The sequence below is a fragment of the Thunnus thynnus genome, chromosome 19 (assembly GCF_963924715.1).
Source record: "Thunnus thynnus chromosome 19, fThuThy2.1, whole genome shotgun sequence".
Taxonomy (NCBI): domain Eukaryota; kingdom Metazoa; phylum Chordata; class Actinopteri; order Scombriformes; family Scombridae; genus Thunnus; species Thunnus thynnus.
The window spans coordinates 26,707,983-26,732,011 of NC_089535.1; the positions used below are offsets into that span (position 1 = coordinate 26,707,983).

The window sequence follows — 24,029 nt, forward strand, 5'->3', positions numbered from 1 at the left end:
TGTGTGAGAAAGCAGATGTGAAGATGGCATTAGCCAGCGGTCATTGGCTGGAGAAAGAGATGAGGGGAGAAGCCCCGAGTCCCAGGTGGGTCACATAGTTTTCCTACCATAACAAAGTGTGTGACAATCTAAATCAGCTCCTCTACAGGATACTTTAGAGCCATGTGGTGATTTAAACTCATTCAGGGTTTTAAGTGGAGTGATGCTGAGATGAAACTGTCTCATGTTGTGTGTGGTGGTTGCTCATTGTTTGACTGACAGACATCTTTCCATTATATCTTTTGTCACAGACATGGTCACGCTTTAGCTGTGGCAGGAAATGTTGCCTTTCTGTTTGGAGGAGCCTCCAGCATCAACCCAGAGGTGACTTTAACTTTTGAAAAGCTTTCTCAGTCTGGGCGACAGGACAAATAGCAGACTGCTTCACATTTACATGGAAGAATCTGGATAGTATATTTTTCTGCTGATCTGTCTCCTGTGATTTATTTAGGAGGACAACCCTGTTTACTTCAACAACTTCTACATGCTAACAGGTACAAGGCTACAGATGCAGACCTGTAAACCCATGGAGTCCTGATAGTCCAACAAGCCCTTAAAGGGGACATATATTGGTTTCTTTTGTTATTTATATACTGTTATGATGTTGGATATTTATGCTAAACATTAGGGGTGCAACAGATCACAGAACTCACGGTTTGGATCATATCACAGATTTGAGTCACAGATCAGATCATTTTTCGGATCAGCGAAAAAAAAGGGGGGGAAACAAAACTTTGTATTCCATATATTCTGAAAAACACTTACAGCATGGAACTTTTGCCCATGGTCTTAAGTGAAAACAACGTTCAAGTTGTCCAATGTTTAAATAAAATCTTAAAATGTATAAAATATTCAAAGCTCAATTGTTAAATTAAATTACAATATGAAGCATGATACCTCCTTCCTTTAAACATAGTAGTGAATGAAACAACAGCCTGTGTCCACATCATCAAAACTTCATAACTTAGAAACATGAACACAAGTCTTGTCCTGCAGCTTAGTTTGTTGAACGAGCCACCAAACAAACATTAACCAGGGAAAAGTGCTCCGCTAACATCAGTTAGCAGCTACGTAGCTAATTAGCTGCTCAGCTGCAGCACATTAAACAGCATGTCAGCATACCTGCATATGTCACTACGGACCCGTTAAATGCTGGTTTGGTCGTTGCTCTTCAAAATCCCTGTTAGCAATGCGCTGTCTGTCTGTACTTACAGCAGTTTGTTTACTTTATTTTAAATGAGATATTAAATTTTGCAATTAATCCGCGGTTCACATACATGCCGAACCGTGGGTGGTGATCCGTACGGATCATGGATCAACTATGATCCGTTGTGCCCCTACTAAACATGGTCAAATCTAACATATGTCTTAAAGAGACAGGAGTTAAAATTACCTGTTTCAGACAGAGGCTGAACTGAGGGGCTGCATAAAGGGCCAGTGTAAAATAAATAAGGAGATTTTTGAACTGTAAATCATGTAGAGTAGAGCCCCAGATTAAAAATATAGACCTGGAAATGTGCATGATATGTCCCCTTTAAATATACATTGTTTGTAACTGCTCTCAAGGAAGACACATAGAGACGACACATCATTTGTCAGTGAATTCCAAAACTGTTACAAATCAGTACTGGAAAATAAATCAGTTTTATGATCTGACAATGCTGTTTGGTTAGATTTAGGTTTGTTGACCCACTCATCTACCCTGTTCTTCCTCTGCAGACTTTGTGGCTCTATAATGATGTCTCCCAACTTTCTCATTTGCTCCTGATGGACAAGAGTCATAATTACTCTAGCTGGCTTTGTCACTTGATCAGAAAGGAATGTCATTATTGGGCATTTGCAGGCACGACTGATGCTGTTGTTTTTCTTTGGAGAACAGTGTCATCTTGTAGTCAGAGGGTATTTAAGGTACCCTGTTGAGTTTTTTTGACCACTAGAAGTGTTGTTTTTACAAGCATGTCCCAGTTTGGTTTGTATGTTTGGTTTGTTGACAACATAATACAATTTCTGCTGAAGGCTTCATGTTATTCCATTGATTAACACTTGATGGCAGCCAAGAAACGTAGCAATTTGTCAGCAAAAGGCAGTGAAGAGGAAGACTGCTTGCTCACAAACATGGATGTAAACAATGCAGAGTTTAATTGGCTAAAATTGCTTAATTGGCTTTGCAAATACTTTATGAGGAAGGAAATACATTCAACATATTTTAGATTAGATTAGATTCAACTTTATTGTCATTGAACCAATAAAAGTATTTAACAACGAGATGCAGTTGGCATCTAAGCAGAGTGCATTTTAGGCATAAAGTGCTGATGTGCAGGATGTAAATTATTATGAGCAGCTTGCAAGATGTACAAGATATAGATATACAGACATGCACTTGTGCAGTGATGAGGTATGTTATATAAAGTGACATAGTGGTGAGTAAATAGTTCAGTTTGATAGGGTTTATCACAGTTCAGCAGAGACACAACAGTAGGAAAAAAGCTGAGTGGATGCTTCTGTATTGACTCCCTGATGGAAGTGGAGTAAACAGGCCATGGTTTGGGTGTGAAATGTCTATGATGATGCCCTTTGACCTCTGCAAACATAATTTCCGATGGATGTCCTCAAAGCGGTGATGTGTTGGGCAGTTTTCAATCAGTGACAGAGCAGTTCCCATACCAAACTGTGATGCTGTGTGTCAGTATGCTCTCAATGGAGCACCAATAGAAGTTAACCAAAATATGTTAAGTGTTCTCAGAAAGTACAGTCGGTGTTGTGCTTTCTTGATGAGTCTAGATGAGGTGATGGACCAAGAGAGGTCTGCCGAGATGTGGACGCCCAGGAACTTGAAGCTGGAAACACGTTCCACCTTGGACACATGGATGTGGATGGGGGCGTGTGTGCAGGCTTTATTCCTTATATAGTGTACAAATAGATCTTTGGCCTTGTTGATGTTCAGGTCCAGGTGGTTCTCTTTGCACCAGCTCGCCAGGTGCTCCACCTCCTCATTGTCTGTGTCACCTTGTACCTTGTAGACCTCAAGTATACTCTACAAAATACTAAATCAAAACAGAACTTTGTTTACAAGAAAACTCCACAGGGCACCTTCAACTTATGCACATAAAGTTACAAAAATCTTTTTTTCTGGTCTCTGGGTACTCTGTAATATTTGTAGAGGAAACCAGGTGTAATGGTAAAATATGTTTCATGCCAAGAAATTAAGAAAATGTGTTTGGAATAATCATTACATGTTGATAATATTATGACCAAATTCATGGGTAATGGCAGAGTCAATTTTTTTGACAATTTTATGTAAGTTATAGCTGCCAAAGAAAACGCCACGGTCTGTCCCAGATTCCTTGTTGGTCACAGCATCTTATTTCACTGGGTTAATCTGTAAACTAATCTAATCTGTCAGCTAAACCTAGTTTGAAGTTAAAATAGACACTACAATTTTGGCCACAGTGTAATTTACATATAAAAAAATTTAATAAATCCTGAGGTGAAATGAATCTATCACAAACTTATAGATTTATTTTCTCAGTTCTGTAATATTTCAGGTCTATGAATGCATCTGTTTTATTTCTAAATTGATTTTTACCTAATTTGTTTGTTTGTGTATCTCTTAATGAATTCAGTCACTCATTTTCAAATTCCTCTGTAAGTCAGATCTGATTCTCCACAGACCATCACAGCTAGTTCACATCAGCAGATTTACTGACAAGAGAAACTCTGCTCAGAGGCTCCTGCTGTAAACACTGTTATGAAGCTGAACTCCTGTGGCTGAGAGGAATGAACAGTAATCAGAGGTGTTGTTGTTTGTAGTTTCTCCTGATGATGTGATGTGGGAGGAGATTCCTCAGAATGGAGAAGTTCCCTCAGCCAGGGAAGGACACACTCTCTGGTAAACCACGTCACTGGCTTACAACTTCAATTATTCATTCATATTTTATATACTATGAGTTGTTTGAATGAATTAGTATTTGACAGTAGTTCGGAGAAAGTTTTACATTATTATTCTTCATCCATTACTTCCAGTTATATTATTAACTCCTTTAAACACATTAAAATATCGCAAACAATTGAAAAAAAACAACAATAAAGCAGTAGAAGATAGTAGAACATGAAAGACATTCCAGTAAGATTCAATAAAAATGCCAAGGCTACAAAAATTGAAATATCAAACAGACTACTTGAAAGAAATATTAGAACATTAGTATAAACATGTCTCTTGAAGGATTTTGCATGTTGGGTATTTATGTGCAGGCTATGTCACAGTTTTGGTCCATAATAGTAGCCTACAGTTACAGTTACAAGTACAGCTTGTGTTAGGTCCTGTAATAGCAGTGGCTGCCCCTGATTTCATATTAAGCACCACTGTTTTGCTTTTCTTGGCTCAGAAAAGCAAACTAGTGAGCTAAAAGCTGTGTAGAGCTGTTGATTCTCGATGAGATCAGCAGTACTGGCAATGATAATGTATAAAAAATACACTAATGAATTTTACTGTAACAGCTCCTGTTCCTTCTCAGTGTTGTTAAAGGGAAGCTGTATCTGTTTGGAGGAGTGTCCCGTCATGATGCCACTGAATGTCTCCCAGGAGTCTACAGTTTTGATATAGGTGAGGATTTTACACAGCAGGTGGAGGAAAACAGAAACACCTCCAGCCTGGTTTACACTTTGTTGTTGCTTTAGTCTTTCATTAAGGAAGAGTGAAGAGAAAATAGAGTTAAACGGGGCTGTGACAGTACTTCCATTTTCTAACAGTGTCTCTGACCTGGGAATGCTTAACAACTGGGGGTGTGACCCTCAAAACCCTCGGACACAGCTCTGTCGCCGTGGGAGACAACATCTATGTGTATGGAGGCATGCTGGAGGGAAATCCAACTGATGACCTCATGGTCTTCAACACAGGTCCAGAAATAAAAATACACTTACATTTTCATCATTATCTTGGTTGTTATCTTTTCTTTCTTATTTTCTACAATAATGAACTAGACTGAAAACGTTCTGCTATTTAAAACATTTGGCCAGTTAAAAGTTTGTGTATGTCAACAAGTTTCTGTATTGTCCTCTCAAACTCACTGACTTCCTCGCTGCTGTGTTTCAGTGTCTCTCACCTGGACACCGGTTAAAACAAGTGGATCACTGCCTCCTGCCCTGTGAGACACTTGACACAGTGTTGAAACAAACTGAATATCATAAACTTCAGGCTCTCTGTTTTTTTGGTCACTCTGTGTGTAATATGAGCTTATAAAATCTGACATTGGTTGCATCTTACACTGATATTAATGTGTGTGTGTGTGTGTGTGTGTGTGTGTGTGTGAGTAGGTGTGGTCAGAGTTCTGCTCTGGTTGGTGATCAGGTCTTTATGTTTGGAGGTTACGGAGCAAGTGGAGACTTATGTAAAGACCTCTATGTCCTCAACATAGGTAAACACTGATTCAGCTTATCTTTGAAATATTTATTTATGTAACCTCAGTGCTTGTGTTGCAATGTAACAATACAACTAAACAAACTTTGTTCAATCATCCACATACAGGCAAAATAAATCAAGTGTGAGAAGTGATTTTATATGACACAAAGTGTGTTTAGATAGCACACAGTTTGCCACAGTCTACTCTGAAGTACAAATGCTTTGGAATGGGAATCAACAGAAGCTTCATTTAAATTTTAAAATCTAGTAATCATTCTTTAAACATAGAAATTAAAATGAAATATGATACATATATATTTTATGGAATAATTTCTGTTTAACATAATCAGTCCTGGGCTTCCATACAGAAGTCTAGCTCTTTAAAAGTTTAACAAACTCTAACATTTAACAATTTTTGATCTCCTCAGATTCTTCTTTAGTCTCTGACCTCTGACCTTTGTGTCTGTCCTGGCTTTTAGAGAACTTGGTGTGGCAGAAATGGGAGGTTAAGGGAGAATCGCCCACAGCCAGCAGCGGACAAACACTGACTGCACACCATGATAAAGTACACACGCACACACATGTGCTGTTATAAACAGTTATCTACAGAAAAATACATTTATAATCATGAGAAATAAAATTATTTATTGATATTACTAATTTATTATTACTTCATTTGTTGATTTATTTAGATTATGCTGAATATGTTCGTAAACACAGAAAGCAGTTCATTCATAATTTAAAAAGTGGAATAATTATTTAGTCCATTTTATATAGCAACTGAAAAGGTCTATAATTATTCCATTGGCATCCTTAAGCCTCCATAGAGTTGTATATCACTGTACTTTGTAGTTTATTTTGTCATTTCAACCATGAGAAGTAAAGTTGAATGAAATATTGTTTCTCACAGGACCAGAGTATAAACCAACAAAAAATAAAAACATCCAGACAGAAGCATAAAAATATCTATTGTGTGTGTGTGTGTGTTCTCCATGTTAAATCCCATGGAGGATATCTACCTGTTTGGTGGCAAAAGTACAAACGAGGACGGCTCAGGGATGTCATCCAATGACATTCATAAACTCAGTATTGGTGAGTGAGACGCTGCGGGTTGACTTACACATAAATCAATAAACTATTCTAGAGAAAGTCAGATGAATGATTTATATTCGTCAAATAATCCACATAATCTATGTGTCCCTCCAGCTAAAATGAAGTGGAAAGTTCCTCTGTATGTTGGGATTCCCCCAGCCCGTCGCCATGGACACACTGCCTTCATCCTCCACAGCCACGTCAGTGTACCACAGAGTAGTGTAACATTAAATCATTTATGTTAATGACTGTCATATTTTATAATGTATTATACATATTGTATAATATACTTTTTCTGTTTGTGGGGTTGACAGCTGTATGTATTTGGAGGGAAGAATGAAGAGCAGGAGTTTAATGACCTGAAGGTGATGAAACTGATCAACCCCTCAGAAAGACAGCCAGGTAAATTATTCATATTTATTTGATTAAATAACACTAACATAAATGTCCAGAGGCTTCAGTGATTTATTAATGTACAAATGTGGATAATGATGCACATTTTCATACAATATCACTTCAAGTGATTTATGGTGTTGCACTCAGTTGTACTCATGAAAAAGACGGAAGTAGTTGTGTGAAGAAATGTGAATAAAAAGAGAACTTTTTTCTCCACAGTGATGAAGGAGATTCTGACTGAGTTTGGTCTTCAGGGAGTCAGCCACAGGTCAGCAGCTGCTGTACAGACCTGTGTTTCTGTTCCCTGTGTTAGTGTGTGTCTGTAGTTTCAGACTCATGACACGCTCTGTTGGAGTCTCATCTTTCAGTTTTGACACTTTGGTTTCATTCTGGTTTTGACTATTAACAGCTTCACACCCACAAAGGTTCCCAATGTACGCTATGAGCTGGGCGAGTCTTCACCATCCAACCAGTCCAGGAACCCAGCAGCTAATGCACAGGTGATGACAACAGATGCACGCACCTTTGAATAACAAGAGTCACAAAGTGCTTCTCAAAAGACATGAAACCAACAGATAAAATATAAAATATTTTTAAGGTAAGGTATGATGGTAATTCAATTTATGAGATTAAAAGAACAAATGCAGTAAAATAATTAACAAAATAAAAACAATTTAAGAAAGTGCAGAGATCTTGAAGGGTCTAGGGGTCTAAAGAGGATGTTGTATTGTTGTACAGATTGTAAATCCCCCTGAGACAGGCTGTTAAAAGAACGACAATGTGCGGAAACAAATCAACATGGGTGGTTCATTAGTATGCTGGCTATGTCACAAAACAACGGACCAGTTGGAGCATGTAAATTGCATGCTCAATGCAACACAAACAGAACTACAGATACTGTACTTGAGCAGCAGCAATATCAGTAGTTGTTGCTAGAAGCAGTAGTAGTACTTGTAGCAGCAGTGGCAGGAGTAGTTGTAGCAGTAGCAAAATAACAGTGGTAGTCACTGTAGTAACATTAGAAGTATAGTAGCAGCAGAATTTAGCTGTAGCAGTAGCAGTAGGAGTTGTAGTAGTTGTACCAATAGTAGTAGTAGCAGTTGTTTCAGCAGTTGTAGCACTACTAGTTGAAGCAATAACATAGTGTGTGTAACAATAAGTACGTAATTTACATTTTCTGCTCTGACAGGTCAGTTTTTTGACCTCTCTCTGACCAGACAACTTTCCCATGTAGGGTCGCTCTGCGCTTTCTGAATCTCTAGCCAGGTTTCATTCACAATGTATAGCAGCCATTGCTGTCCCAGCTTTTGAGTGTGTATGTGTGAACGGCCCATAACAGATGCAGAAGTTCTAACAGGAGTTGTAGCAGTTGGAGCATGCTGTCTGCTCACACTACTAATAACACAGATAACCTCCTGCAGGTGTTTGTCCACAGAGACTTCAGTGCAGTCAGAGATCAGGCCATGAAAATGATCCAGACAGCCTTCACTCTGCTGGACCAGGAGTTCCAGAAACTAGATCGGTACATGTAGCCTACATGTTTGTTTACCTTTATTTAGTTTGTGTCACATCTTTACATTAGAATATAAATGTTAATACAAATAACAAGAATGTTTCTTATGGATGTACCCACAGTTAAGTGGAAAAACGGATGCAGTACTTTGAAGAGATCATCTGTTTGACCGATTCATTGATTAACTCTCTCCATGTAAAATCCTTAGAACTACCAGATTTGAATTGATCTTTTCACAGCTGAATTAATTTTTTCCAGAGAAAAGTCAGAGTTGTCTAAAGCTGCTGCTGCCCTGCAGAGAGAGAAAGAAGCTCATGATGCCCACAGACAACAACAGCAACAGGTTCATCACTGCCTTAATCCAGTCCATTCTAACCTAATCTAATCTAATCACAACTAATCTCGACAAATCTAATCTAATCTCAATTGATGTAATCAAATGTAATCAAAACAGATGTAATGTAATGTAATCTAACCTAATTAGATCTATTCAAACCCTAACTAAACTAATCTAACATCAAACAATCAATTTTTTCTAATCTAATGTAATCTACTCTAAGTGAGTCAAATATATTTAATTCAATCCATTCTATTGGTCTAATCTCATCTAATCTAATGTAAAACTACCTAATCTAATCTATAATCATTTGACCTATTCTAATCTCAACTAATTTATCTCAACTAATGTAATATAATCTATCAAACCAAATCCATTATGTCTAATCTAATCTAATCTAATATAGTATAGTATATTCTAAGATATTCTAATATAATCTAGTCTCTTTTATCTATGTAGTCTAATCTTGTTTAATTTAATCTCCTTGTTTAATGCTAACATTAGCAAAAAAATAACATGTTACCATGATAACATGCCAATGCTAATTCACCATTTTATCATACTATATTAGGAAAACAAAACATCTGGACATATTTTTTGTGTTGTTTTGTTGTATTGTGAGATAAATCTGACCTGTGTGTGTGTGTGTATATGTGTGTGTGTGTGTCAGGAGCTGCAGGAGATGCTGGACAGACATCGCTCCCAGAATGAGGCGTGGCTCCGAGCCAGAGCTGAGGAGAATGACCGAGAGAGGAGGGAGCTCTGCAGACTCAGAGTCAGTTAACACATCCACACTTCTTCACATGAGCTTCCATTTCATGTTGAAAACATGATGTGTCTGGTTTCTCTACAGGCACACACAATAGTTTGTAAGAAGATGTTATTACCGAAGGCCACCTGAAGCAGTAATATGACTCATGGAGTCCTCAGCAGGCTATCTGGAGCATCAGGCCTGGCCAACAACTTGAACTGTAAATCTCAACACAAGACGACAGGCCTGCCATGTTCTTTACTCCCTAATTCTCCAGAGGCAAATTTCTCATGAACTCATGTGAAATTTATGTCAATTTTGTGTCACCTTATTGCAGTTAAGAAAAACTCATCCAGCATTTTTTATGCTCAAAAGTATTAAGACATGAGGTGATTCCTCAACTTTTCACTGGAGCGCTGCCTCTTTCCTGAACTTGTTTTCGGGAAACAAACGTACATTTTTAAGGCTTTTTAACCCTCAGAACTGAAGTGTGCTGAGACTGAACACACCAAACGTATTGCACAGTGAGACTTAGCACCAGTCATCAGAGACTCACTGTTTGTGATATGGGAGCATTATGTTTAAATGACCTCTCTCTTCTATCTGTTTGTCTGTCTGATGGGTCTCTTCTCAGGAGGAGGTGTTGCAGGAGCAGGAGAGGCTGAAGGAGGAACAGAGCAGCATCCAGAAACGCAGTGAACATCTTCTGTCCATCATGCAGCAGTTTAAAGGAATGTGAAACAGATACTGTAGATAGATAGAGTTAGAGAAATGTGTTAAAAAATTGCAGTTCTGGGATACACCCCATTACATAAGCCAGTAAAGAGATGTCACTGATATTAATCTTTTTCCTTTTGTTCCCGTCCCCTACTCTTTTTTTCTTTTTCATGTTTGTTTAATTTGGACATTGATGTTTAGATCAGAAAGTAATCTGAGTGATAAGGAGATTACTTGAGGGGGGAAAATGAGAGATAAAGGGGGAAAAATGCTCAAAGGATTTGCTTTTTATGTATTAAACTTTTCTTCTATAAAAATGTATTGCAAAAAAGAAAGTTAAAAGTGTGTATCTTGTATAGTTGAGTGTGTGACAGCTGACTGATTGATGAGAGAGTGTGCGAGGGAGAACCTCAGAATAAACGCTGCATAATAAATGCTGTCATGGTGCAAATAAGCTGCTAAAAAAGGAAAAAAACAAAAACAAAAAAGCAAGACTAACAGTCTGCAGCCATGCTAGAGACTGTGTGAGGTTGCACTTACTGCTCACAATGACAGTGCCAACATCCTGATCTTTATTGGGTATAATGGTTACCATGTTCACCACTGAGCGCGGTAATGTGATGAAAAAATAAGACAATCATATTTTAAGACTCCATAATTGACTAAATGTCAAGATAAGATGTTTTGCAGTGTACCATGGCAAACAGCATAGATGGTTGTTGCCATGGTTACCACTGTAGTACTAATATACTGAGGATGGAGCACTTTTTTCAATATTTGTAATGAAACAAAGTAAAGAAACGAGTATAAAAATGTTGTGTGAGGAGACTTGAAAGTGAGGTCTGTTCACTCAGAAGTGAACACTGACCAACTGTAAACTCAGGAGCTCGCTTTCAACCACATCACAGCTCTGCCAGGACAAATAAGAACATTCAGCTTTCATAACTGTCAAGATACAGACCTTATAATAATTAATTTTATTAATTAATCAACCGTCTGAACTATGTCAGTCTGACTGTTCCTTCTGTTTGTCTGCCTGTTTGTCTCCTTGTCTTATTCTGTCTGTCTGTATCTATTTATCTGTCTGTCTGTCTGTATTTATCTCTCTTTCTGTCGGTCTTCTCCACTGTCGCATTCAACAGCAGGACGGATCACTATTAAGCAAGGAAAAACAGCGTAATGCAGCAGTCAGTGTTCTTGTATTTCTTCTCGGTCGCACTATTTGGCAGAGCGAGGCAGGGGCGGGGAGAGAAAGTGAGGAACGTCAAGTTTGCGGCAATGAGACCGGAGGTGTGGCGTTAAAGTAAAATAAAAGCTGGAATTTTTACACTGTTACAATCCAATTCTTTTTTACCTCTTTTGTATTTGGTTTTGATTTACTGTATAGTCTGCTGTTAGATTTATTAGTATGTCATTGAGGTCAAACTAGTTCAGAATGCGATTATACAAATACAAGTAAATACAAATTCCATATAAAACATTAGTTTAAATGTACTTATTGATAGATAAATAAAATGTAAATAACAAAGACAAAACTCCACCAAAAAACAAATTAAAACATTGCAAAAGGAGTATAACTTGGACATAACTAAAAATGATTTCATAAGTGTGAGTTGTTGAGGGGCCTTTTTCTTTCTTTGTTATTATGTGATTTGTGTCTATTTAGCAGAAAATACATTCATGTTCAAAGGATATCATCTGTATATTCAAAATGACATTTCTTACACTCCTTTCATATTTGCCTCTGCACTACCTCTCTCGATCTCATCTCTAAAAAGAAGAAAAACATTTCTTAATGGGATTGCCAGTGTCAGCTTCTCCTAGCTAATGATAGATTATGTGCTTGGTGTGTTATTAGGTTGTTATATGAGCAAATATCTCCAATGCTAAGTGCTGCTAAAACCACAGTATGTCTTGTTTCACATCTCCACACCTGTTCACAATATATAACATTTAAATCAGACTGTTTTGGAGTTGTTGGAAAGTTTAAATATTTGCTTTTGATGGAGTTATGTTCACCGTTCTCTCCTGCTTCCAGTCTTTGTGCTTAACTAGGCTAGCACAAACATTAACTTAACGCTGTATTGGAAGCATTCACTGTATATAAAGATGGACGTCATGAGGGCTCCTAAAAGTGAAGCCAAAACATCTTGATTGCCCCCTAGTGGCTGGCTGCAGTACATGTCATAAATCCCGCCCCCTTAGTGGATGCGGCATGAGCCAAACAACAACAACAACAAAAAAAAAGTCAAACAAAATTAAAAAACTAGGTTTAGGCAAGAGCAGTGAGATGTTTAGGGTAAAGGTTAAGCAACAGATATACTCCCGAGCAGAAGCATACACAGACAGCTGCGTAAACCATGGACGCGTTATAGTTCTGTTTATACTACTTTCTGGAGTCTGCTTGGAGGACGCGTTCCACACATGCTCAGTAGATCGGTGTCTACAGGAAGACAGCGTTGTAACTGTGCAGACCAGTCACAACAAATTAGGGATGCGCATGTCCACACAGAGCTTACGTGTACACCCTCTGATGACAAAATTTATGTCACGCGGACCCTTGCGGACACAGAAAGTATAATTTCAGCTCTAGGGGTCAGGGGTGTGTGTCATGTAACATGCTATTACAATGTCATGTAGTGAAGTAGGCGTGTCGTGTAGTAAAGTGGGTGTGTCGTGTAGTAAAGTGGGTGTGCCGTGTATGTCTGCAAGACTGCAGACAGACCCTTCTTGTCTGTACTGCGCAGATTCTGGCTCCAAATGACGCCACACAAGCAAGATGGCAGCACCTGGAAAGGAGCAGTAGGTAGTGGAGACGTGTCATCCATATTTATATACAATAGGGATGGGCATGAGTACTCGAGTACTTGATTGGGATGTCAGTATTTGTTCAACATATAGAGTAATCCCATTTTGTTTGATTTGTAAAAAACCCCATCTATATATGTTTGGAAGTATTGTTGAAATACTTCCAAATGAATGTGCAGTGCAAGCTGCGTGACGTTAAACTTGCGTACCCATATTTTTGCTTGGGTGTTCATTTTGGACCCTATTCTTATGTTAGACCTTTTTTGGGAGTACTTGAGTACTCTATAATAATTTAATGAGAGTACTCAAATACTGAAATTATTTAAAATGTCCACTTTCAATATACAGTCAATGATAGGAATCTGACTGGGAAGGCAGACAGGAGATGATATGATACAATATTAATGCTCCTAAATGCTCCTTTCCATAAACCTAACATTAGTTTGCATATGGCCCAGCTGCCTTTTCTTTGAATGTAATAAAATATATTTTGTCACATGTACTATCACCTCTCGTCAGTTTATCCTTTCTGAGCTGTTTCAGTCAGTAACACTTTTATTGTGAAAGGCTCGACCGGACGTGTATTGCTTTGTCGCGTGTTGCTTAACTCTCCGCGGTGAGATGGCTGTGGAGTCTCTGCTGGTTCCTGTGAAGTCGAAACGGGCTCTGTGGACAGACAGCAGAAGGCGAGAATACCCACCGCAGTCCGCTTCGACCTCCGTTTGTAAAAATTAATAACGGTAAGACAGAAACAAACACGCACCTGTCTGTTAGCCAGCTAGTCAGCCCGCAGGTAAGCAGCCGCGAACAACACACTGAGCGCTCGTTTTATCGGTGGCGTTCTCCCGCCGACGGTTGGTCTGGCGGGGGAGGGGCGGGGGAAGCAGCAGACAGACAGAGACCCAGTCTGCTGCTTTCTTTCTGTCTGGGAGATTTCTGCCTTTTCTGCAGAAATACCGCCAGACAGTACCCTGGTCTGGGGCCCCTGTCCGCCCCCCTTTTCTCCTGATCTGGGGATGTAAATAATTATGAGTGAAATAAGCGAGCAACATGGCTGACGTTGGCCCTGCAGAACCTGCTTGGTCGTTTGTCAGTGCAGAGGATGACTGTATATTTATTAATTTCCCAAGCCAGTTAGCTATGTGGTGGTCAAACTACCAACCTTTGATTGAAAAAAAAGGAAAGACACAAAAGGAAACGGTCTGAAACAACTGTCAAACTGTGGGCTGAAAGCTGTAAAAACCTTTATTTTTAACACAGGATCTGGTTTGGCACAGTCTTTCACTGATGCATTTGCAGCATTTTCTAAATCTAATGCAGTAAATAAAGTATTGAAAGCATTTACAGCCCATTTGACACTTTTTGTTGAAGCTGTTGTAAGCTGATTTGAATGCTCCAGTCTGCTGATAGCTACGCCCCTTTTTCCAACTTGTAACCAAATCAAAGCAAAGGTCAACCTGAACTCTGAACAGCAACCAGCTGCTGACCTGCTGATGCTCATCTCCCTCTGAACAACAAAGAACATTAGGATGTGGGTAGATTATGGTAGTGTGTTTTTGTCTATTTTTTCGACATTTTAGACTGTTTGTGGAAACCTAAAAAGATATTTTGAACACATCTGCAGCACATCTGTCTTCCCACATTAAGAGGAAAATCTGCCACCACAGTTGTTATTTATATTTAAAGACTCAGTTCACCCAAATAAAATCATGCTATCCCACTTACACATATGGTGTTTTTCCAGTACCAGGACTTAGGGACCCGTAACAGAACCTCTAGCTGTTGTCCTGTCGTTTTGTTGTTTTGTCCATATTCTGGGAGCTAAATGTTGGCACCCTTCAGGAGGTGCAACTAAATCAAAGTCCAGGTACTGATGGGGAACGGGCTTGGCTTTCATGGCTGTTACTTGTGATTGGTGAAGCAGATGTGCCACGACATCTCAGCTTCAACAAACACAACAACATAGCAGTAACCACCATTCTGCTTCTGTGTATATTAGCGAAGATTTAAAATTTATCGTAATGAAGAACAATGGAGAGCACATTCTGGACAATTGACAACGTCCTTTTCATGACCTTATCAATTACATGTGTGCAAAGCGACGTCACCTTTTCAATGACGTAGTCCCAGTCCTTCTTGGTTTGTAAAATACAACGGAAATGCAGAGCCAACCACCTTTGCCCTGCAAGTCCTCAAAGGTTCAGGACTGGATGATCCAGGCTATGGTGCGTTAAGTCTTGGTAATGGAAAAACAGCATTAGTGGCATCTCATAGTTTTGTTTTTTATTGAACCAGGTTTACACATATCCGCCACTACTCCAATACAATGGAAATTAATGGGGTTTTGTTTAGAGTGCTCAGAGCATTGAAAACACATTGGGAATAACTCAACATTAATTATTTTTACAATAGGAGTTCTACTTTCGTTGTTAGGAAATTGAGCGAATTGAGAGTGTTTGGATGATCATTTGACTTGCCATTCTTGAAACCCCCCCCCTTCTTGATGACGTCAACACATATGTTACCAGTCCTCTCCTCTCTGGAGTCTCTCGAGGGATTGCTACAATGTGCAGATATGTTACTTTTTTATTACCTTGTAAGGCTAACAAAAAGTAGTTGCGTATTTCTTCGTTTGTCTCTGTCAGTCATGTGACCCTAGGGTTGGAGGTTGTAACGGTCCCTTGAGTCAACAGGCTGGATTATGCTTGAAAAGAACTAGTTTGCACAACGTGTTTGTAGCTGTTCCAAATGAACAATGCTTGAAGGCGAGGTGAAAAGCAGGTCGTCATAGCAAAGGATGAGAGGTGATAATTGTTTCAGTGTGGGGATACCAGTGCACATTTTTAGACGATCTCTCTCAGAAGGCATTTATTGTGTTGGACTCACTCGTACACATGAAAAGTGATAGAAATAGTTGCGTAAAGGATGAAAAAAGCTGGTAATGATATATATTGGTCACAGATAACATACATATTTCTAATAAGGATATCTCTGTATTGACATTTCTTGCCACTTAGTAGCACTTTATTGCTCGGGCTCACCTCAAATTCTACAGAAGACAGTAGAAAATGTTAAGATTTTGTTGATTGTCTTATTGTTTCAGTTTGCTAGCTTTCAGTTTACTTGTAATTTTATGTCAAATAATTTAAATTTCTGCCATGCATATGAGCTCTGTTGTACAGTGAACTAATCATTACTGCAAGATTGTTTTCAACAGGCTGAATTTAAACCCTGAAATGATGCTTCAGGCAAGTGTTTTTTAATCAAGTTTCTACTTGACTGTTATCTCAGAGAAAACAAGCTGGGATGTAAACACTGAAGTTTTCTTTTTTTAATACAGTATTACTAAGTATTATAACTTTAAAGATATGTGTGTGTGTGAAAAAACTTTTTACTAGTGGTGGACCATCATGGGTTTTTCGATGGCCAATGCAGATATTTAGAGAGCAGGGCAGTCGATGGCCGAGCTAATATCATGTTGGGTTTTTTTGCATCTGATGAAATACAACAATTTAATAATAATAACAAATGAGACACAAAATTTCTGAACTTAAATGAACATTTATTTAACACTAATATAATTGTCTGCTGACGTGAAAATGTTTCTCACTCAAGAACACAAAGACATGAAAGAGCATCAAACATTGTTACTTGTAGAAGCAGTTGTACTATACATTACACAATTAATAACAATTATACAAATGTCCAAATACAAAAATAATAGGTACCTCATGATCCAAATTGAGAACAAACATTGGCCCCTTAGTTTGAAAACAACATATGAAACATATATAATATACATAAGAAATAAATCATATAACCACTTTAAATCTCTCTCACACTGCATTGTCTCTGTTTGCTGAAGTAGATCTGCGCTCTGTCTGCAGTGCACTTATTTTAAATTAAAAAAACATCTGTCAACTAAATAAATGTCCACAGGTAATCAAAAGACTAAACATTGTAAAAAAAACAAAAAAAACCCCCAAACAAACAACAACTTATGAATGAAAAATAAACAAAGTTTCAGTGCACCTAACAACAACATTTATCAGCAGATAGCATCTCCCTGCTTCTGAGAGAGAATGAAAATTTTCATACCTACATAAATAAATAAATAAAAAATAAATAAACAATGCTGGTGCACACAGTAGCACCCAGTAGCATCTCTTTTTTTGGTCGCAATGAACATTTATTTAACACTAATGTAATATTCACTTAAAAAAATATTTGAAAATTAAAAATTTGCCTGGTCTCTGTTTGCTTATGTAGATCTGCACTCTACTTGTTATTTTAAATTTAAAAAATGTCCACAAGTAATCAAAAAAGTAAACTTTGCAACTCTGTAAGGCTGCCAACAGATGTGTCTGCAGACATTTTTTTGGCTGGACTGCAACAGCAGGGCCAGTCCTATAAACACCAAAGTCCAGGACTGACTGACCGACTGACTGATGGGGACTGACTGAGTGATGAAGTTACACCATTGCTTGGCCAAATGCCGCCACTTCCTATATCTGTTTCAAATTAAAAGCCCTCTAGCGGTCTTGTTTATTGGCCTCATGAGCGCAGTCACCAACTGATGCTGATCATCTAAAAATGCCAGATGTCAGCCCGAGTAATCGATCGACCGCTTCTTTTTACTTGTGGAATCACGGAGCTGAAATGAATGTCTTGGTTTGTGCAGTGCTGGGACTTGATGTGATCCAGATGTTTTGGCTGAGAACAGAGTGAAATGTTCAGTGTTTAGTAGGTTTTTCACTCAGGAGATCCTTACAGTTCCAGTACAGTGTGTGTGTGTGTGTGTGTGTGTGTGTGTGTGTGTGTGTGTGTCTGGGCTCAACCTCTCTGGTTTCAGTATGTTGAAGTTAGGTGCTGGGCAGAATGACGTTGAGTCGTTCCTGTCCAGCACTGCTCGGCCCCTCATGACAACAGATGACTAATCATGCGTTGCTCAGGGCAACGGGAGGGAAATCACCACCAGCTGTAGCCAAACTCTGCTAAATGTCTCTTATGTTTCTGGTAGTTACTTTCCTCTGTAGGTAAGACTACATCAGATTCTACTCAAAAGTATTTGTTGTATAAACTGAAATAAGGGATTGTTACTAGTTGGACTGATTCTGAATTTTTAGAGGCCGATACTGATCTCAGTATTTGAGAATTGAAAGCAAGACGAAGAGTCTACAGCCTCGTTAGCGGCCCTGTCAGGCTGTATAATGGCATAATATATAATAATATGATAATGTTTACCATGTCCACCATCTTAGTTTAGTGACTAACTGGTGCAAATTACTGCTAAACTTAAAGCAAGTTTTCAGTCATAAATCAAAGTATTAGATAGATTGAAAGCCAGCAAATATTCCCTTTGAAGAAGGTGGAAACAATACATTTTTAGCATAAAACAATGATAAATCACCAATTGACATAGTTGCCAGTTGATTTTCTCTTTTTTTTGATAGACTAATTGATCAATCGACTAATCATTTCAGCATAATTCTGTTTTGTCAAAACTCTGAGCTGGCAAATACATTGTTTTATTGGTCCATGTGGACAGTGATTAAAAATATCTTTTCAATATAGAATTTTTCTACTTGACCTGAATCCGACGTGTCCAAACAAAGTATTGAGTTTCAGGTAGCAGTTTTGTTGCGTGAGAGTTTGTTCTCAGGTCAGGTTCATGTTTGGTTATTTTGTAATTCATTTCATTAAGAAATTTCCCCTTTTCACCCTTTGACTGTACTAACCAATGTGTTGCATTTAGTTGGTGAGCTAACAGTCAGCAGTGAAAGACATAAAGCAAAAATATAGCCTCAGGTTGGGCAGAAAGCCAAATTTGTGTTGTTTAATTTGGGCTTAATGCTAGCTCGGCTCAGTCAGGTTTGGTCTTAAGGACGTGGGTACATGCAGGGGTTGGGTCTCAGTTTAAGGCCTGGTCAGAACTCTATTTCTGTTTGGTGTAGAGAGTATAAACTTATGTCTGTTTTCATGTGATATAACTTTTCATATCATCACTGAGAGGTCAGACAAACCCACCACAGCTGCTCTGATACCAGATACTGGGCAAACAAACAAACATCTGTGGATCCGTCAATAAAACTAGCTCTGTTCGAGTTTTTCCACAAAGTATTTTTTTATTTTCAGTTTTCCTTCAGTAAGTGTAGTTGAAGATTTTATGGTGGGGTAAAGGTCTTGAGCAGAGCAGACATTGAAGGTTACAGTGAACTGTTAGAGGGTCAAATGTGTTACATGACAGCCTGCCTGCAGATAAATATACACTGCAAGCCTTCCTCACAAGCTCCACTGATCAATAATTAAAGTCTTATGTTCAGGACATGAAACCTTTCGGAGGCTGATCTGACACTGCTATCTTCCTCACCCACCAATCCACATTTTATGTTTTTTTTTTTTTTAACAAAATTGTTACTAGCTGGTGTAGATTTCACATTTTATATTCAGTAAAAGTTCACATTATTTTCATTTTCATGTGAGGAGGCTGTTGATTTTTTTATTTTTTTTTTAACTCATGAATCGTTTCCTCCATAACAAGTGACAGTAAGTAGTAGGGCTGCCCCAACGATTTGTAGTAGGCTATCAAGGAAGCAGCAGAGGCCAAGACATCCTGACTTTTTGACTATTTTATGGGCTAAGCTGCAAAAACACTGGATACTACATGTCCCATAATACAGCTTTATTTTCAGTCGATCCACTAACCAGTCATAGTCCAACAGGGATAGACAGTCAGTAACACATTTCCCTCAATCAGTAAGTAATCTGAAGTTCCAATGAGGTAGGCATTTAACACCTACCTCCTGGTTGTGCTGGCCTAAACAGTGCTGAGGTGTTGAGTGAAGCTTCATTCCAAAGCGCTGCTGTGATTAATAATACACAGAGGGTCTCTTTCCTAATGATGACTAATGCAGCCTGCAGTCAGAGTTCAGGGCAGAATGCAGAAATGTCTACCAGAGGCTACACAATCAAAATGCATCAGAGACCCTCACTGCCAGAGCCATTGACTATATATAAGCAGACTGGCTGACTGTAGCTGACACGCATCATGTTGCCCCCTGCTGTTCACAACCAGATTACCAACCAGAATGGTTTGATAAGAGATTTACTTTGACCAAAAAACGTCTTAACCCAAAATACTAGCTTTTCCAGGGCTTTCAACTGCATCTCATGGTCTTCCTCAGCGAATTGAGTTCTCTTAGTTGTCATTGTTGCATCTATAATTTTAAAGTTATTCTCCTGTTATCAGTCACTGAAAGACACCGTCATATAAAAACATAACCATGACTGCGTGATCGTCTGGCAATTTCGTTAAAGTAATAACTATGTGTTTAAAGCCTTGAAGCCTGAAGCCTGAAAACCCAGAAAACTGCTAAACATCTCAACACTGCTATATACTGGAGACGGGGTAAATAATACCAAACCTGCAGTCATCTGTTGTAGTTTAAATTTAGCAATGGATAGACACAGAGGCTGTGTCCGAAATCATTCCCTTATCCACTTATTCACTACTCCCTGTATAACAGACACAAATAGTTCACTCAATAGTGAGCAGCAAATCACGACTTTGGACACTTTCTAATCATCATCATTTTGCGTCATCACCATCAGCTGTAGAGTTGCACGATGGCTATTTTCATGTCTATAAAATGTGGAGTATTGCATTGTGGGATTGTTAGCATGGACACTACTTTTTTTGTTCCATTGTGGAATAGTGGATATATCAGCATTCAGACTCTCAAATGAAATGGCAAAGGGTAAATGTCGTGCACTATATAGTAAGGAGTGATTTCGGTCACAGCCAGACTGAGCAACACTGAGTGCCTTTTTAGTATCATCAAATATTAAATTAACTTATCACTAATTAACCCATTGCCATTGTAATTTGTTGTTGGTACTAATACCAAACTTTACTTTTTTACATTTAGCATGATAGTAACATGCTAATGTTTTGTATATTGGCATGTTAATGTTGGCAGACTATAATAACATGCAACATTTAGCATGGTAGTGTAACATGCTAATGGTTAGTATATTAGTATGCTAACATGCTTAATATATCATGGCAAAAGTCTGCATGAGAACATTCAGCAGTATTTTACACGTATGTTAACATGCTAACTGTAAGGCATGTTAGCTTGCCAGTTCTCAAATGTTACATGTTGTCTAAACACAAGCAGCTGTACACGAGAACATTGACTAAATAAAATACAGTTAAAATTGGCAAAATTATTATTTAAATTGGAAACTGTCTGAATGAAGAATAAGTAAACAATAAAAAAAAGTCTGACCAGACATTTGATGCCAGCTTTCACTCCTTGACCTGGCTTTCAGTAGTGCTATGGATACGTTTCAGTTGGTACCAAAGAAGAATTGAGGTTCGATATCTAATCGTACTGAAAAGTGTGTAGCAAAGGGTTTCTACACAAGAATTATAAATCTGACAGGAGTGGTGTCACTTTTGATGGAGGTAGGCTAGCAGTTTCCCCTGGCTTCCAGTCTTTGTGCTAAGCTAGGCTAAACACGTCCTAGATGTATATCAAACAAGAGAATTCCCCAAAATATTCCTCTGAGTAGATTTTTTGGTCACCAAACTGATTTGATAATGTAAAATTTCCAGCATGCAACTTAGACAAATCAACATCAGTCACCAACGTCATGATATTTAACATCACACTGAATGTTTGTGACCCAGTTAGTCATGACTGGGGAAGAGCAGCCAACATCATATGCCATGTTGATCTCTGTCAGCCTAGGCAACAGTTGTCAGACACTACATGAGGTCTATTGTTGTTGTTGTAATTCCTGCTTGTCACCAGTAGATGTCAGTAAAGTTCATAGATGATCTGATCCGAGCCCAGCAGGATGGTGTATGGATCTTTGGACATTTTGGCTGCAAGTTGTCACTGGTAGTCATTCTGTAATTCCTCACTGGAGATAATGTGTTTTTGTCTTTCTCCTCCTGTTGTTTCAGCCCTGGACAGGTTTGTGTTGTAGCTGTGTGGCTGGGCAGCCTGGCTGCCTCCCTGCCTCCAGATGAATGAAGAGCCCTCCGGGACACAGAGACACAGCTGATACAGGTCAGAGGTCACTCTCTCTGCCAGGAAACACACAGCTATTAAAATTAAACACGCAGACACTTCATGGTGCTAGTTAGATAAGATAAGATAACTTAATAGTCACTGTACAAGTATAATGAAATGACCTTTGGAGCAAGCCTATAGATGCCTAATTAAGAACAAATAACTATAAAAAATAGTAGCTTGCAGAGATTTGAAACAAGCTGCAAAGAGATAAACCCAGTCTGTGTTGGGTCAACTTTTATTTTGTTTTGGAAAAATCCTGGAAAACCCTGTTGATGAGTTCAAGGATACAGCATACAGCAGGATTATTGTTTGTCTCCTAGATTGATTTTTCACACAACAGAGCTTGTCAATGCAATAAATTTCAGGAGCTGACTCTCAAAAATTTGGATGTTAGATCGTCCATGAACACATTCATTACAGTCCCAACTCATAACTGTATTACTGCACAATAATAACAGAAAAATAAAGTTGACTCAACATTGATTGTGATGGGTTATTGAATCACGAGCAGGTTTCAGTTCTCTGGAAGTTTTTTTTTTTTACCAAGATATATATGTAATGGGCTAAAACACATAAAACCGTAATTTGTAATTTGTGGATGGCAGTGTTTTATGAATGTGCTGTGATTTATTTTTCAACTCAGGGCAGGCAGGTGTTTCTGCAAATATGATGAAGAAAAAGAATCCCCATAAGTGAGTTAAAACCATTTGCAGCTCATTTATATTTGTCATGGAAAAAATAATTGTCCTCAAATTTCCTGGAGCAGGAAACATGACATTAAAAAAGATGTTCCACTGTAGGGCATTCAACACATTCAACTCAAAGTACAAACACTATACACTATCTCATAGCAGTTAATGTTGACTTCATTGTTTCATGTCTCCTGAAAGAAAACATAAGAGCAGTCTGGGTCCAACCACCAAAGTTCTGTCACAGCCACGACGCAACATCGTCGGCTGCAGGATCCAACATGTGTGGAAGGAAGGAGGAGGACACGTGATCTGGAAAGGAACTGTGCTCGACCAGGTAACTAGAGAGTTGAGTAGTTACTGACTGAATTAGGATCTAATTGAGCTGTGCGGCAGCTCCGGCAGGCACAGAAGTCGTTCCATATAAAGTCCATTCATATGTCTATCACCTATTCCTAACACTTGTCAGTGCATATTAAACATAAAGTGCTCATTCTGTCTGCATACACCATCACTGCTGCTTGCTTCCAGCAAACCAAGATGTGTATTACTGTTGATTACTGTTGACTGACAATATGTGGATAGAAGCACAAAAACGATGGAGAACCAAAACTTTTTCAAATTTATGTGTGTCCACCAGGTGCCAGTGAACCCGTCTCTCTATCTGATAAAATATGATGGTTTTGACTGTGTTTACGGTCTGGAGCTCCATAAAGACGAGAGGGTTCAGGGGCTGGAGGTGCTCCCTGACAGACTGGGTAAGAAGAGGGCTGCACAATTAGTTTACTAGTTTTAGGAAGCAAGTATTTATTCTTACAGTTTTGCAACTTGAAAACAAAACAATAAAGATTTTTGAACATTTCCTACCAGCAAAAAATGTAAATGTTATTGCATTTATTTAACACATTACACTGCTGTAGGCAAAACATAACATGCTAGCATTTAGCATAGTGTAAGATACTAATGTTTACTGTAGTAGCCGGTTAATGTTAGCAGAACTTATGCTAGCCTGTCATTGTAACATGCTAATGTTTTCTACTAATAATAATATTGGCATAAAAGGATACATACTCACATTAAGCATGTGTAACATGGAAATGTTTAGTATATTAACATGTTAATTTTGCATTTTGCAAACAAAACATGCTAACTTATAGTGCAGTATTGCTAGTATTTAATAAATTTGCATGTTAATGTTGGCAA

At 38.4% G+C, this 24,029-nt stretch overlaps 2 protein-coding genes and 1 long non-coding RNA gene across 3 annotated transcripts in view; 2 read left to right on the plus strand and 1 right to left on the minus strand.

Moving 5' to 3' along the window:
• Positions 1-11,675, plus strand: zmp:0000001301 (uncharacterized). The gene is made up of 18 exons (XM_067575177.1): positions 1-85; positions 291-363; positions 491-533; positions 3,850-3,928; positions 4,554-4,642; positions 4,789-4,935; positions 5,132-5,183; positions 5,353-5,453; positions 5,917-6,002; positions 6,448-6,529; positions 6,644-6,729; positions 6,844-6,931; positions 7,145-7,193; positions 7,335-7,425; positions 8,347-8,447; positions 8,697-8,781; positions 9,446-9,550; positions 10,161-11,675. The coding sequence occupies exons 1-18, from the start codon at positions 24-26 to the stop codon at positions 10,263-10,265; spliced, it is 1,524 nt and encodes a 507-aa protein (XP_067431278.1). The 5' UTR covers positions 1-23; the 3' UTR covers positions 10,266-11,675.
• LOC137171271 (uncharacterized) lies at positions 8,467-13,651 on the minus strand. Its single transcript, XR_010924741.1, has 3 exons — positions 13,561-13,651; positions 10,083-10,273; positions 8,467-8,730 (listed from the first exon to the last, which is right to left on the minus strand). It is a non-coding gene; the product is annotated as an uncharacterized lncRNA (long non-coding RNA).
• Positions 13,643-24,029, plus strand: part of LOC137171270 (spindlin-1) — a 16,205-nt gene continuing 5,818 nt past the window's right edge. The window contains exons 1-5 of the mRNA XM_067575180.1: positions 13,643-13,791; positions 22,026-22,131; positions 22,781-22,829; positions 23,028-23,163; positions 23,467-23,584. Coding sequence (XP_067431281.1) covers positions 22,092-22,131; positions 22,781-22,829; positions 23,028-23,163; positions 23,467-23,584 — 343 coding nt within the window. The 5' untranslated portion in view covers positions 13,643-13,791; positions 22,026-22,091. The remainder of the gene's footprint in view (positions 13,792-22,025; positions 22,132-22,780; positions 22,830-23,027; positions 23,164-23,466; positions 23,585-24,029) is intronic.

What these genes read in the sequence shown, in the direction of transcription:
- zmp:0000001301 (XM_067575177.1), top strand. Translation starts at nt 24, where the DNA reads ATGGCATTAGCCAGCGGTCATTGGCTGGAGAAAGAGATGAGGGGAGAA. An exon ending in CATTCATAAACTCAGTATTG is followed by an intron (nt 6,530 to 6,643) that starts GTGAGTGAGACG and finishes GTGTCCCTCCAG; the next exon opens with CTAAAATGAAGTGGAAAGTT. An exon ending in CCCCTCAGAAAGACAGCCAG is followed by an intron (nt 6,932 to 7,144) that starts GTAAATTATTCA and finishes TTTTCTCCACAG; the next exon opens with TGATGAAGGAGATTCTGACT.